A 15,077-nucleotide genomic window follows, 5' to 3' on the forward strand; every position below is an offset into this window, starting at 1 on the left:
ACTGTTCGTTATAAGAACTTAAAATTATATTGTTATATAAAAATCTGATAATAATTTTTTAAACCAGGATTATTGAACGTAGACAAACCATGCATCTTTTGAAACGTATTTCTTGAGGTTGCATGTTAGACTGCAACCCATTTCTTTCAGTTACAAAGGCGTTGTCTGCCACCTAGTGGCTAAAACAGGATGGATTTATTACATTTTCATTTACATTTAGTCATTTAGCAGACGCTTTTATCCAAAGCGACTTACAAATGGGGATTACATTAAATGGGTGTGAAGGGAAAGTTTATCCGACAATAAGAATGTTGTCATTTTTACTTACCGCATTCTAACGCAGTTTTAATTTTTGTTCATTTTTGGGTGAACTGTTCATTTCAATTATGTGTTAAATCATCTTTGAACGTGTATTCTAATACCATGTCGACCATACCATTTCCATCCCTATTTAATAAAAACTATATTCGTATTTGTTTTTACAATTGTAAAATTGTAAATGTAATAAATAATTATAATAATAATAATAAAATGATATTATACAAAATTATAATAACATTTTATGGTTTGAGTGCCAGTAGAGGGCAGTATACGTTGATTTCTCAGCAACGCTGCAAAATATCAATGGACAGGACAAGTGAAGTTTGTTTACATAACTATAACTTTAATACTTGAGAAATCCATGAAAATATACTCTTCATGAAATAATAAATATAAAAATTCTGTATGAACAAATGCACAATTTACAAAATATAAGTGTCATCTCTGTGAACTATTTAAGTTATCTGTCAGTGACCATATCACATAATAAGCCTCTATTATATAATTTAGGTGTTTAACCTTTTTTATCATATTGATAATTTTGGTATAGTTTCTTTTAGCCCCATTTCATTTATTAGAAAAAAATGCACATTCATATTTTGCTGTCTGCTCTGATGGGGCGATAGGGAACAGTCATGGTGGTATTCACATAAAAAGGTACAATCTTAGCTGATTCTTATTGCATAAGTATAACAAAATGTTCTTGTTTTTCTCTTATTGTTATTCTTACCGACTACCATTCTGCCAGATGTAACAATTAGAAATTACTCACATACGTCTACTATTACATACTGCGGCAACTAATTTACTGTAGGCAGACACCCAAAATTGATCTAAGCAGTACCTAAATGTACTTCACTGCCATTTATTTTCGCCACAGGCAAAGTCACTCAGATAAAATTCTGATTGAGTTGGTTTGTGAGCTTCCAAGAGACCCATTTCCCTCTTCAGGAAGTGAAAAGCAGTTGTGAAATGAGACAGGCCAAAAGGCAAGTCAGCGCATATGTTGAGTTTGGAGCAGCGAAGTCAAGTGCGCTGGGGTTTGTGGGCTGGCTTGGGGGCTTCAGTCTGTCTCGGAGTGGCGTTCGTCTTTGCTGTTGTTCCTGTCGTGTTCGAGGAGGTTCCACCGTCACATAGCCATTGGTTATCCTTATATTCGGGTTTGGAGTCGTGCTGAGGTCAACATGAGAACAAAAATGTGGATTTTGTTAGTTAAAAGCAGCTTTGAATTCCCTTTTGTGGAAATGTGGTTTCTGGCATGTGTTCTGTCCTCACCTGTCTCCTATGCGCACCCACAGGTCACTGAACAGCCGTGGTCGACTGTGTGCATGATGGGTTTTACGGGGGCGTTTGTAGCGGCCAAACTCCTCTAGCTGGCTAAGACTGTCTGGCAGCAGCATGTGGGAGAGTTCTTCCTGGCTGATTTCCTCTAGCTCAGGAGGTTCTGATGTCCATTCCGTCACTGATTCAGAGCTGTCTTCAGTGGGATTCACAGTAGTCCCCTCCACCTCAGACCAGCTCCTTCTGTGAGAACATGTGGAAGTTATAAAACTTGAGGTATGCAAAAGTTAAATTTGAAATAAGTACTATATCAATATATATGCTTAAAATTAAGGTGCGTGCTATATCAGCACCATATTTGTCATGAGACAATATTCGAGATTTCTGCTGTCATCTAACGCTCACTGAAATATTTAACTATACGTTTAATTATTTAATAATGTAGATATTTAAGTAAATCTCAAAATATCCGTTTTTTCCCCATTATAATGTTGTGATGTCTAAATTGAGTTGCAGCCATAAAAATGGTACATTTTAAACTTAACAAATATATTTTTTGAAGTTGTAAATAAAACTCAGATTACTGGAGTATGTTTTAAAAGAAAATACTATATCATCATAAATAATCATATTATTTATACTATAAATAAGCCTTTCTACTTCAGAATTTTGTGTTTAAATCAATGTGTTACTTGCCAAGTCTTTTATTTGTAATTATTATAATAATGGCATTTGTAATTATTGAAATTAACTTGCAATTTCTGAGTGAAAATGGTTTCAAAGTAAATCCCACACCACATTTTTCAGTGATGTTTTAGTTAATTTATTTAAAATAATTATTGCAATTATTATTATGTGTTCTTAGATAAAATTAAGTATTTTACAATTAACCATTTACATCATGAACATAACTCTTGAGTTACTGATAGGGGGCAGAATTTTAATATCTATTTTAATAATTGATTTATTTTAATATAAATTCAATTGTAGCATTTAAATGGACTAATTTGAGTTTTTATTTGGTTAAACATTTTATTAATTTTATTATTAATGAATATTTCAACATCAGCCATTTATGACATGAAAATAATTCTCTGTATATCTCTATTGGTCTGGATTTTTAATATAAAAAATTGGATTTATACATATGAAGGTTATTTGAGAACTGGGCAGTGTCAGGAGACACCTTTGAAGTACTGGAGATAACATCCTAGCAGTGTTTCAAAAAAGCTCTGGCTTAGTGTGAGTGTGTGTGGACTTCTTTGGACTTCAAACAGCGTGATATCAACCTTTCGGCTTGCTAAGAATTCACAAAGAGCCAGTGAGGTTAAAGCCACAACCTCAAAGCCTTGAGCTCCCTTACTGATATCCAAGTTTAGGCTTACATACCAATCCATGTTGCTATTAAATGTATTATATAATCACGACCTTAGTATCATTAATTTTAACTAAAGAATTGAATATTAGAGACATTTGGACATAGACTTTACCATAGTGTACCAGTAGGGCGTAGTATTGCCCAAGTTTATGCCACTCTATACTTGTCACCTCCAGCTTGTGAGTGCCCACTGGGGCATTTTATTGCAGTAAACATCAGCCAAAGCCATGCACACTGGGTAACCATGACGACATTTGGTAAACCGTCCTTCATTCCGAACTGCCTCATTGTGGTTAGGCCAACCCGCCGTGTTTAGTACGTCCACAAAGTGTTTTGTTTGGTTTGAATCTCGTAATCACCCATATGTGCACCACAAACACACTACAGGACTGTTTTCGGGCCTCGAGTTTGTGGTTTATGAGCTGCCATTGCACGTTGTTATATTTGCCCATCATATCACCTCATTTTTTCGCTTTACAGTGGAGAGGAAGCGAGCCGAAGGGAGCAGGCCTATAAAGCTGAAAGGGCTCGTGTTTCTAAACCACAGTCAGTCCGTCATTCAGCCGGTCCATCCAGCTGTCAGCTTGTTACCACAGCCACTGTCATCATCTCTAGCAATCTGAGAACCCCCCTTCACGCTCGCTTTCTCTGCCTCTATTACTTCCACCGCCGCAGTGTGCCAAAGGAAAATGTTTGCACTAAAATTTGCAACAGGAGGTTTTTCAAACGACACCGGCTGGATGTTGCGGTGGTGGTTGGGCGCTTTGCGATTCGAACTACCTTTCTGGGACCGTTCAATTGCTCGGCGTTCTCATTTTTCCATTTGCGCCTTTGTTGGGTGTTGGAGCCATTACAACAGCTATTTAATGAGTACAACCTACACAGCCTTTGGATCACCTCTTTCCAGCTCCCCTAAAGGCCTGTTGAGTAATGGTACGAGTATGCCAACGATGAAGGTGGGTTGTCTTTGTCTGAGCAGGCATAGCACCCCTCTCTACAAGACAAATGGGTGAGGCATGAGTTGGCACAGAGCTGGTCTGGCCCACTCCGTCATGGTTAGCAGGGGGAGATCAAAGGGATAGTTTAACTCTGTTTGCAGTTTAGCACAGTAAGTGGAATATCCTCTCAGTGAATTACAATGTGCTTGGGGTTTCGATGTGGTGAAGCACGATACATTGCTGAGCCTGTGTATGTAGTACGCTTCATTATATTCTGTGCCACAGAATATTCGGGAAAGTTTGTTGTTTAAATAACTTCATAATTATTAGGAGTGGGGGCAAGGTATTGGCATAGGAAGAAAATGAATTAGAAGAGGACAGAATCTGAATAGGGAGGAAAAGGTGAAGAGAAGAACTGTTCTTTGTGAGAACCAAGAGTGTGAAGCCGAATTGTGCGCCATTTTAAATTTAGGGTAACGCTTTAGTATAGGGACCAATTCCCTAAAGTTGCTTATTAACATGCCTATTATTAACATATTGGCTGTTTATTAGTACTTAAGGTCTGAAATTTTTGCACCTCACGTTGTGCCAATCACGTTTACACACTGCCTCCGAAACTTTCGTCCGTCATAAAAAGCAAGCATTTTGATAGGAAAAGATGAAGAATACGAAAAAACGCATACAAAAATTTCGGATTCGGTGTGCAAGGACCTTTATAAAGCACATAATCTGAATGAGCATATTCTACATCCATAATCCTACTTAATAACTTGTCAAACCCCTTTGAACTGTTTTGTTGTCTTCCTCCCTCATGTGCTCTGTGTGACCCAGTTTTCCCTCATGTCTGATTGTCATTTGGTTCAGGTGTGTGTCATTAATTACCCTCATCAGTCCTCCTATTTAAGTTGTGTTCAGTTCACTGTTTGTCGTCTGGTCTACTTGGTCCATACGTGTGTTTCCTGCCTGTCTGTTTTGTATTTGCCCTATTGTGGATTATTAAAGACTATTTGCATTGTTCATCGTCTTCTTTGTGCATTTCATTTTACCGTAGCGTGACATAACTAAACTTAACAACTACCTTATTAACTATTAATAAGCAGCAAATTAGGAGTTTATTGAGGCAAATGTCATTGTTAATGGTTTGTTAAAGGGGTCATATGATGCGATTTCAAGTTTTCCTTTCTCTTCGGAGTGTTACAAGATGTTCGTGATTAACACTGGTTTAAACACGCCCCCACGTCTACGTCACGATGTAGGAAGATTTGCATAATGCCAACCAAATGTTCACGCAAAGAAATAAGGTCTAATATTGTTGCTGCCGCCGCCATGTTGTGAAGACGCTGTGTGTTTCGTTGCGAAAGCGAAAATACTTTGTTTGGCCTTCCAAAAGAGGACACGACTAGAAATCAGTGGTTAAGTTGTATTTACAACACTGTTCCAGAACAGTTCAACCCAAATATTCAGATGTGTGCAGCGCATTTTATGGAGGACTGTTTCCTGATCCTGGGAGAGTAGACTATAATGCCGGCTGTTCTGACTCACAGTCTGTAAATATGTTTTCATATTTAAAGAATTTGCCACTGATGATTCAAACGCAAGTTTTGAGCAGTGTAGAGTAGCGCTTGTTGTTTGTCATTTCTCCGATCACAAATGCAGACATGGTTTTATGTTTACGCGGCGCGATGCAATGCAACGGGTAAAAAGACAGTATAAGTACAAACAAATGCCTCGTTTATAATGGGTTTTCATGTTTTTGTCTCGTCGCTCCGGCCGGACAGGGCATATGGTAAAGGCGTGACATTTCTGTCACACGCTTGAGGAATTCGGCCAATCACAACGCACTGGATAGCTGGCCAATCAGAGCACACCTCGCTTTTCAGACCAATGAGCTTTGTAAAAATCGACACGTTTCAGAAAGGCGGGGCATAGAGGAGAAACAGTATGTGGAAAATAATGTGTTTTTTTAACCTTAAACCGCATAAACTCATTTCATTACACCAAATACACAAAATAATGTTCTTTTTAGCAACATCATATGACCCCTTTAATAGCGAGAATTGGGACTTAAAATTAAGTGTGACCAAATTTAGTTCCTGAATTTGAACTGAGGTAGCAAACAGAATGCAGAATTGAAATTCAAATTTTAATGCAAGGAGGTAGAATTAAAATGAAGTTAAACGTAAAGAAATTCATATAACTAACTTTTAATTATTTTTTAAACAAGGCTTTGTCATGCTAAAATTAAAGTTTGGTTTGAAAAAGCCATGTTTAAAAGTTTTAAAGGCTTTGAAATTTGAAGGTTCATAGGCCTTTAGATAGATAGATAGATAGATAGATAGATAGATACATTTAGATAGATGGTAGATTTCTATGCATACTATAGAAATTTTGTATTTAGTTTATATATTCATTCATACTTGATAAATTAACTATTGTGGACCAGGGTGGAGGAGAACTCCCAGAATGCATTACCTGTGTTGAATTTCTTGGCGTTGTAATTCAGTAGATTTTACTTCTTGTCATTCCAATTCAAATTCAAATTCAGTTTCCTGTGTGATGTGGCCAACACACTCATAAACTCAATGGGAGCCAATTGTTCAATTCTGAATTTTGCACAACTCTGGTGTGGAGTGTGTATGAGTGTGTGTACTCACTGTGTGATGGGCTCTTGTGCTGGTGTGTGCTCCACCTCATAGCCCTCCTGGCGCAGGATGTCCAGTACACTGTGATTCCCCAGGAAATGACCTGCAGCACACAAGAAACAAGTAGCAACCATGTTAAAGAGGAAAGGTTTCAGGTGGGTGTGTGCAAATAGTAAGAGAAAGCAGATAAGTGCATGTAGTCATGGGGGTGACGCTGTCTCAAGAACCCTCCTTTTCTTTTGTTCTTGATCTCGAGGTGCACTTGTTCCTTCAAGAATGAGGCTATATAAAATGCCCCGTGCTACTGTCTCTCCACCTTGGCTCTCACATATAATACACTCATAATTCCTTCACTCTTGAGACATCAAACACACGCGCTCCAGCGCCACGCTGATGAAAGCTGTTTCACTTCTCCACGCAGCTGATAATCCCATGTGTCACTCAACCCAGCAATAAGCGCTAATACAGCCTGACCTCATCGCCTCAGCATGCTCCGCGAGCTTATTAACGGCATGCTGAAAATCTTCAAGGCTGTCTCTTTTCATGCTTCTTTATCATCATTATTTTGCTGATCAGTCGTGGAGACAGGGCGGGGGAGGGGGAGCGAGGGGCCCGCGGTGCTTTCTTGGCTGCCAAGTTCAAAGGCTGCTGGGGCGACTGGCACGGAGCGTGAAGAGGCTACCGCTGAGCGTCGGTCAGATCTGACGGCCAGATTACGGCGCTACGGCCTTCGGCATGGTGGGAAGAAACAGGCGGCCCATTGAGGCAGTCCCGTTGTGTTCCTCACCTCGTCTCCTATCCCAGTGCCAGACTCGGACAGGTTCAATGACACAGCGGCACGATCAGCAGGCTTTCACACCCACATCCTCTGTTTAATGTTCATATTAAACTCGGTTAGAATGTACTTTTATGGAAACGTTGAGTAAAACAGCCATGCTTCTGTATTCTGCGTGTGAGGTCGAGCAGTTCAATTTATGTGCTGTATTTATTTGCAGGGTTCCAGCCACATAAATAACCCCGCCGGACAGAGCACTCTCACAGACTTTGGCAACTGGAGGAAGTAGTTACTCGAGAAGTGTTCAGTTACTAGAGGAAGTAGTTGGCTTAGGTTTCAGGCTGCGGTGAGGTGCGGGTGGTCACCTGGCTACCAAATTGGTGAGATTTTTCTTGGTTGGGACTTTTTAAGGCTGCATGATACGTTCACGTCATGTTGGAAATATCGTATCTACAAGTTAAACGCACATGAACTTCACCACCAAGTCGTAATTACATGTGGGAAACTCATATGTGTTTGGCTACTGGAGGAAGTGGTTACTCAAGAAGTGTTTGGCTAGAGGAAGTAGTTAGCTTAGGTTTCAGGCTGCGGTGAGTTGGGTTGGTCACCTGGATACTAAATTGTTGAGGTGTTTCTTGTTTAGGACTTGTTTAGGGACTTTGGTGCATTCAAGTCTTGTCAGATAGATAGTATTTATGAGTTGAATGCACATGAACGCCACCACCAAATCGTAATTATAAGTAGAAAACTCTGAACTTTCTTGAAGCCCAGAGTTTCCGAGTTGGTGACATGACAGTGAGACAATAGGTCAAGGGCAATAGATGCAACGTTGATGGTCATTTTTATTTACAATAAAACTACTTAAATTGTGTTGAAACAAAATATGATAGTATTGTACAATTTCTATGGAATATTTAACGATTAAATTTACAAAAACACAGCTGATGTGCATTCTTTATTCATCTTTTTTAAGAGTTAAAAAAATCTTGCTGAATTTTTTTGTAGAAAAGATACATCGCCATCTTGCTCTGACCAAACTGACTTGATTATACCTGACGTTAAGGTTGCTCAATAATGGTCAAATGGATACTCATGATTATTTAAAAATAGAACCCCGATTATTAATCACGATTATTGTCATTTTAAATCTTTTTGCATTTCATTACAATTATTGCATTTTCACATAAGCACAAATCAAGAAAACATCAACTCGCATGGTTTGCTCACAGATTTATTTAAACAATGCAAACAACCATGTGAAAGAAAACAGACTGGCTTTATTACACTTTTAATTTGAGTAGAATATCTCAATAGAGAGCATGGTAACACTTTAGTATAGGGATCAGTTCTCACTATTAACTAGTTGCTTATTAGCATGTCTATTAAACCATTTTGCCACAATGTCAGTGAACATCCCCCGGTGATCACAAACTATTTGAACATTAATGGCTGGATAGCCCTTCCTGCAAATGTACAAGGGCTCATTTACCACAGGGCTTGACACTGGGATAAGGGTGCCATCGATGATGCCAATCACTCTGGGGATGTTGTCAATACTGTAGAACTGTTGATTTCTTCAGGAGTTTGGGGGGAAATCAGGATGTTCTTCATAAGCTGTAACAGCAAAGGTGTTACTGCTGTCACAGTTTTGCTGACTGAAGATTTGCTGAGCCCCAGGCCATCACCCACCACCTCCATAAAACTTCCAACAGCATAATAATGCAGTGTAGCTAATAACTGCACAGCTGAACTTAAGGCGTTGTTTCTTCTTGTTGCCCTCTGAAGATGTGGTTTCACAACCTGTAGTAGTTCAAGGATCTTGGCCCTTGGAAGCCATAATTTTCTTAAGATGGCATCATCAGATAGTGAGTCAAGGGGGGTAAAATGTGTCCCTATGCAGGCATTTATATACACTGCCTGACTTCTGCGTCGCCTTCTGTGTCAGAGGACTCAGACAGAGGTGAATCAGGGGAAGAGAGCAATAGACAAGGACCCTTTGGTGATTTTGAAGGCCCAGGCTGGAGAAGGCCTGATGTTGAAGGGCCAGACTGGAGGGGGCCTGATGTTGAAGGGCCAGACTGGAGAGGGCCTGATGTTGGAGGCCGAAACGTTTAACAGTCTTTAATCAAGAAACACAGGAGATCATCCACAATGGGAGCTTGAGCCAACACATGTAGAGAAGTTGTAGACCTGACAAAGACAAACTGAACAGACTAGGACTTTTAAACACAGGGCAATCAGGGGAACACGGGTGACATCAATGGAACATAATCAAACTAAACGAGGACAGGAACATGACCAGATAAGGAAACACAGGCACGAAGGAGGGAGGAGCCAGGGAGGAGACAGGAGGGGCCCGGAGCAGGAGGAGCACGCGGCTGAGGGTGAGCTGAGTATGGCGCGGCGAATGTGCCACACCGAAGAGGAGAGGGCTCCAGTCCCCGAATCCAGGCCACGATAGCGACCCACGGTGGAGCCGACGGAGGGAGGAGCCATGGAGGAGGAGGAGCCGGTGGGACAGAGCGACGAGGTGCAGCCGGAGGAGCGGAGTCCTGAGGCGATGGTGGGTCGACCCCCCTGACCAAGGCGGAGCCGGAGGGACGAGGGAGCCCGGTGGAGCTGGTGGATCGACGGGTGACGGTGGAGGCGAGGGAGCTAGGAGCTGAGGTGGAGCCGCTGGGTCTACGGGCCGAGGCCAAGTCCGGGCCTCGGAGGCTGAAGACGGAGGTGAGGGATGCTCCAGCCATGGCGACGCTGGAGGATGGCAGACCCGCGGAGCTCGCACCGTAATAATGGTGGGCTGAGAGCGTACCGAGGGGCTGCCAGACGACAGTGGTGGAGGAGGCAGGAGCGAGTGGGAGGGCGGGTATTTGTGAGCCTCCGGGCATTCAGGGCTAAACTCTGGATCGGGAGCCCCCTCTAGGCTGAACACACGGGAACAGGATGGCACTCTGGAGGAGCAGACACTTGAGGGCACTTTCGAGGCACGGGCACTGGAGGGCGCTCTGGACTGGATTCGGGGACTGGAGCTCTCTCTCCTCTTCGGTGTGGCACATTCGCCGCGCCATACTCAGCTCACCCTCAGCCACGGTACAGGGGGCGAAGCTCCTCTCTGCGCTCACACCGTCCGCACCTTTCTCCCTTGTGGCTGGCATTGTCGCCGGCTCTCGCACCTGGTCTAACGGATTGAGCTCCACGGCCGGGGCGATCCTCCGCTCAGTCGCTCGGCTTTGTGCTGGCTCGTCGATCGCGGCAGGAATTGGCTCTCCGTCATCGGTGGGCTCGGGCTGATGCTCCGCACCGTGGGGAAATGGTGGGCTGGGTCTGGAGTGGATCTGACGAGATCATCCACGGGGCAGGTGGTGGATGGCGACTCGTTTCTCGCCAGAGTCCACTCCACGAAGGCGACGAAATCCTCTCGAGGACCATCTTCGGACGTCCGGGTAGCTGGTGATGCTAGCTAACAGCTGGAACAGTGAGAGATCTGTCCCCCTGCTCCAGCAGGAGGAGGAGGAGGAATTCCGGGCGGAAGAAGGGATCCATATCAACAACGGGAACAAAAGAAAACACTGAGAGAAAAATGAGAAAACAAACGGAGGGGAAACACATGGAGGTAACTGTTTTTGTTCAGGTCTTCTGTCACGTTACACTGTTGACGAAGCACGCAGGAGGCACGAGTAAATGAGAACTGTCTTTAATCATGGAAACTCAGGAGATAATCCACAATAGGAGCTTGAGCTAACACACGTATAGAACGAGTAGGTCTGACAAACACAAACTGAACAGACTAGGACTTTTAAACACAGGGCAATCAGGGGAACACAGGTGACATCAATGGAAAACAATCAAACTAAACAAGGACAGGAACATGACCAAATAAGGAAACACAGGAAGGACTACGGGGGCAAAACAGGTCCAAAAGTCTGACAAATCCTACCCAATACCTAAACTTAACAACTACCTTTCTAACTATTACAAAGCAGCAAATTAGTAGTTTGAGGCAAAAGTCATATGGTTTGTTAATAGTAAGAATTGGATCTTAAAATAAAGTGTGACCCAGATCACTAAACTCCAACTTACATGTTTGCCTGTATTTTCAACTCCTCAGCACTTTTTCCATAATGTAGAGAGAATGCATATACATGGTTGCCAGGTTGGGAAGACTATGTAAACCACTGGGCAGACAATGAATCGATTTATGAAAAAAGCTCTAATTGGGATATTTAAACTTTTGAAATCTGGCAACTGCAGATTTCAGATGATTATGTTTAATAACTCGAAGCAGAAATCGTGATCATGATTAAAATACAATTCCTCATGCAGCCATACCTGACGCCATAATGATGACTTCCCAACTCATAAATATGAACTTCCCAGCAGGACTTGAATGCACCATTACTGAAGCGTTCTCCTTTAATTAATGCAAGGAGGCAGGCGCATGCTACAAAACAAATCAGCCTGAACTAATCTCTTGCTTTCATTCTTTGTAGGCACCCACACCCAAAACACTGGCACACGATAAATAAATATACAGACCCAGAAACAAACAAACAAACCCGTGCTCCGCACACACAGATTCGCAGCTCTCCAAAGGCTGATACAGTTCATTATGTATATTTGTGATGTTTATTTCGTGACCGCAGTTAGCATATTCCGATTACCAAGAACAAACTGCTGTTAAGAAATCCTGAAAACACAGCCAGTACACACAGGCCTTAAACAAATCCATTTGCAAAAGCAAAAGCAAAGGCTTAGCAAAGGCTCCTGGCTTTTCACTAGTTATGCCCAAAGCCTTCGTCCAAATCACAGAGATGAGACAGGTGCAGTGACTGTCAGTTCATTCCCTCTGATTCAGTCTGAAAACAGCACATGTGGTGTTTCCATTGCTGTAACAGGAGTATTTTTTTGTCAACCCATAGCTTTATTGGTAGAGCATGGTGGGAATGATTCCATAGGTTCGATTCCCAGGGAACGTGCATACCTTGAATTCACTGTAAGTGGCTTTAAATAACAGTGTCTGCCATATTAATAAATGTGAATGTTTGACTAATGTCCTTACAGCCTGGCTTTTACTGTAATGTGCGAATCTACAGCTTAAACTATGTGCTCTCTCTCTTTCTCTCTCTGACTTTCATCAGACTTGTTTTCGTTTTCTCTCTTGGGGTAATTAGGGCTCTCTATCACTTTATAGCAGGACTTCTTTGGTGCATACTTTTTCCATACCCCCTTCTCCACTCCTTATCGTACTCAGAAGATGTACTGTGAGCGGTTCAGGCGTTGGTTTGAGTATTTTGGGTTGTGTCCAAATATGTCAGCACCTTTGTGATACATGATACATGACACACAAGAGCATACATACACATACAGCCAATGTTTTAGGTTTATGAGCAGTGTTTTACACATCAGTTTTTTAGTTTAAGTCATAGTTATTGTCTGTTTAAATTTAGTGACATTTTTTATATATGTAATAATTGTACATTTAAAAAAAAAGAAAAAAATAATTAATTTTACTCTTCCTAAAATAGCATTTAATTTAAAGGGTCATGAAACCCACCGTTTCAGCACTGGTTAGTTCTCACCACAGTTTTAAAAAATACTAAAAACGTGGGCGTGGTGCGCAGCGGAGCGGAGGAGGGGGAAGAAGAGAGACAGACAACACACACAGCTTCGCGTTCAGACAGTTTCATTTCACTTCCATCGAGTTAAAAACACAAATAAATGCACAGCCATTTGCACTCTGCATCGAAAACATATATATAAACGCGCTGTTGCACCTCTGAGAACTTTTAAGGCTTATTCTGTGGCGTTTATATAAGCCTTTTGACGGGTTGTGTCACAGGGCTGTAAAAACGGTTATGCTCACCAAGTGAATTAATCGCGTTTGTGCCGAACTCTTATTACAAAGCAAAAACAAAATCTTCTTCGATCCATGAATGTTTCTCTCAGTTAATGTGCGCGATGTCATCTCACAGTCTGAAACGTCTGTCACAGCAAATCAACACATGCTGTTGTGAATAATTAAGCGAAGCGTCTTCTCATAGGATAAGAACACGCAGTCTCATGAATAATTTAATAGACACCGATGCGTCATCGATGTACTAATAGTCCATTGCCACATCACAAATTGTGACGTCAACACAATGTAGATTTTAAACCCAGAAGATGAAAATAGCGCAAAAAAGCTTAAAATAAACCAGTTTTCTCCAACAGTTAAAATTATCGGATGCTAACAATGTCTTCTATGATGTGCAACACAAACACCTCTGCTAAAATCTCAGAAAAAGTAGTCTGAGGTTTCATGACCCTTTAATATGCCATTAATATGCAAAACAGCCTAAACCTAAATTGAGTGAGTAAAAGATTTAAAGCAAACCAGTTACGTTACAGTTGGCATTCAGATCTATGACTCAACATACTCTGCATAGTTCTTCTTCTAAAAGCATTGTTAGGGCATTAATACATTGCAGTATTATTTTTTGTCATCATATTTTTGTAAGCAGTAAATTAATAATCATAATAATCTTTTTCATCTATTTTTTTTTTTTGCAAAATCAAAATTTCTTTGTCAAACTGTAAAATTTTTGTCAGTAGTCAAGCACTGTTGGTGTATGTTTGTGTAACCCTTGATGAGGAATCAAACATGCAAATTGACTGATATTCAGTTCACACACAATAAGCCTCATTGCTAGTCTGCCAACAAACAAAATATTCCTCAGCAAGAGTGAACAGTTGAAAGAAAAGAGAAAGCACATATAGTCAGACTTATGATATGAAAGTGAAAGGCATTGTAGGCCACCAGACTGCATTTGTCTTTGATCATAGTACTACTTTTGGGTTGTTTGCTCTCTGCTTGCTGTCCATTATAATGAGTATGTATGCGTCTGTGGCTGTGTGTGTGTGTGTGTGTGTGTCAGAGGTTGCTCGAGGGAAGCCTCTATCTCTGACTCATTCATTTTTCTGCTATCCAACACTCAATCCCCCGTGATTACCCTACAAACAACTGACCTCTAATGCAGCACAGCTCTGTCTAATCCACGCATACATACTACCTTCTGCAAGTTTTTACTGCAGCAGGAAATCTATAAATCTCAACATGGTCTCTGAGTCAACAAACCCTCTGCGCCGCCCCGGGTGTACGCGAGAGTATATGACCCACAGATCAGCGAGGAGAGCAGCTCTCACACCTCCTATAAATCTCAGAGCGAGATCAGGAAATTCCAGCCCTCGGGCCATCCCTGGGATCTGAGCTGAGCCGAGAGATTAGTGAGAATTAAGGGGGTGCTGCTCTCTTTTACCTGTCCAAAGGGACTCCTCTGGTGGTAGTTCAGCAGACTCCATAATGAGGGCACAATCTCTCTCTCTGTATTGTAGGGGTTCGGGGAACTGGACTGAACTGTTTAAAGATCTGTTTGGGGTTCAAGGGTTTGATGCAGAAACATTGAAACTGTTTCCTTTATGGCTTTAAATATTTAAATTTCTTTTACAGTGACTGTGGGGTGGCAGGCAAGCAGATTTACCAAAGAGAGAAAGAGAGTTAATCCAATGGTTGGGGACATTTTCACAGTTGGCGAAATGTGAAAATGGAGGAAAGAGACAAAAACGGGGCAGCAGAAGTGCATTAACAGTCAAAGTTCACAGGGGTTAAAGCATTTAGGGGAAATTGCCCCTACCGTTTGTTTTAGTTTCTGACAGATGGGGTCTCTACTTCTTTTCTTGAAATGCTTAGGTGGCTTTGTGAAGCA

The 15,077-nt window shown here is 41.6% G+C and overlaps 1 protein-coding gene across 1 annotated transcript in view; it reads right to left on the reverse strand.

Moving 5' to 3' along the window:
• Positions 1–1,239: 1,239 nt before the first annotated feature.
• Positions 1,240–15,077, reverse strand: part of trabd2b (TraB domain containing 2B) — a 62,687-nt gene continuing 48,849 nt past the window's right edge. Inside the window, exons 5-7 of the mRNA XM_016471300.1 lie at positions 6,573–6,663; positions 1,597–1,845; positions 1,240–1,494 (exon numbers count right to left, since the gene is read on the reverse strand). Of these exons, the coding sequence (XP_016326786.1) occupies positions 1,269–1,494; positions 1,597–1,845; positions 6,573–6,663 (566 nt within the window). The 3' untranslated portion in view covers positions 1,240–1,268. The remainder of the gene's footprint in view (positions 1,495–1,596; positions 1,846–6,572; positions 6,664–15,077) is intronic.

Source organism: Sinocyclocheilus anshuiensis, unplaced genomic scaffold (assembly GCF_001515605.1).
Source record: "Sinocyclocheilus anshuiensis isolate Anshui unplaced genomic scaffold, SAMN03320099.WGS_v1.1 scaffold1403, whole genome shotgun sequence".
NCBI lineage: Eukaryota > Metazoa > Chordata > Actinopteri > Cypriniformes > Cyprinidae > Sinocyclocheilus > Sinocyclocheilus anshuiensis.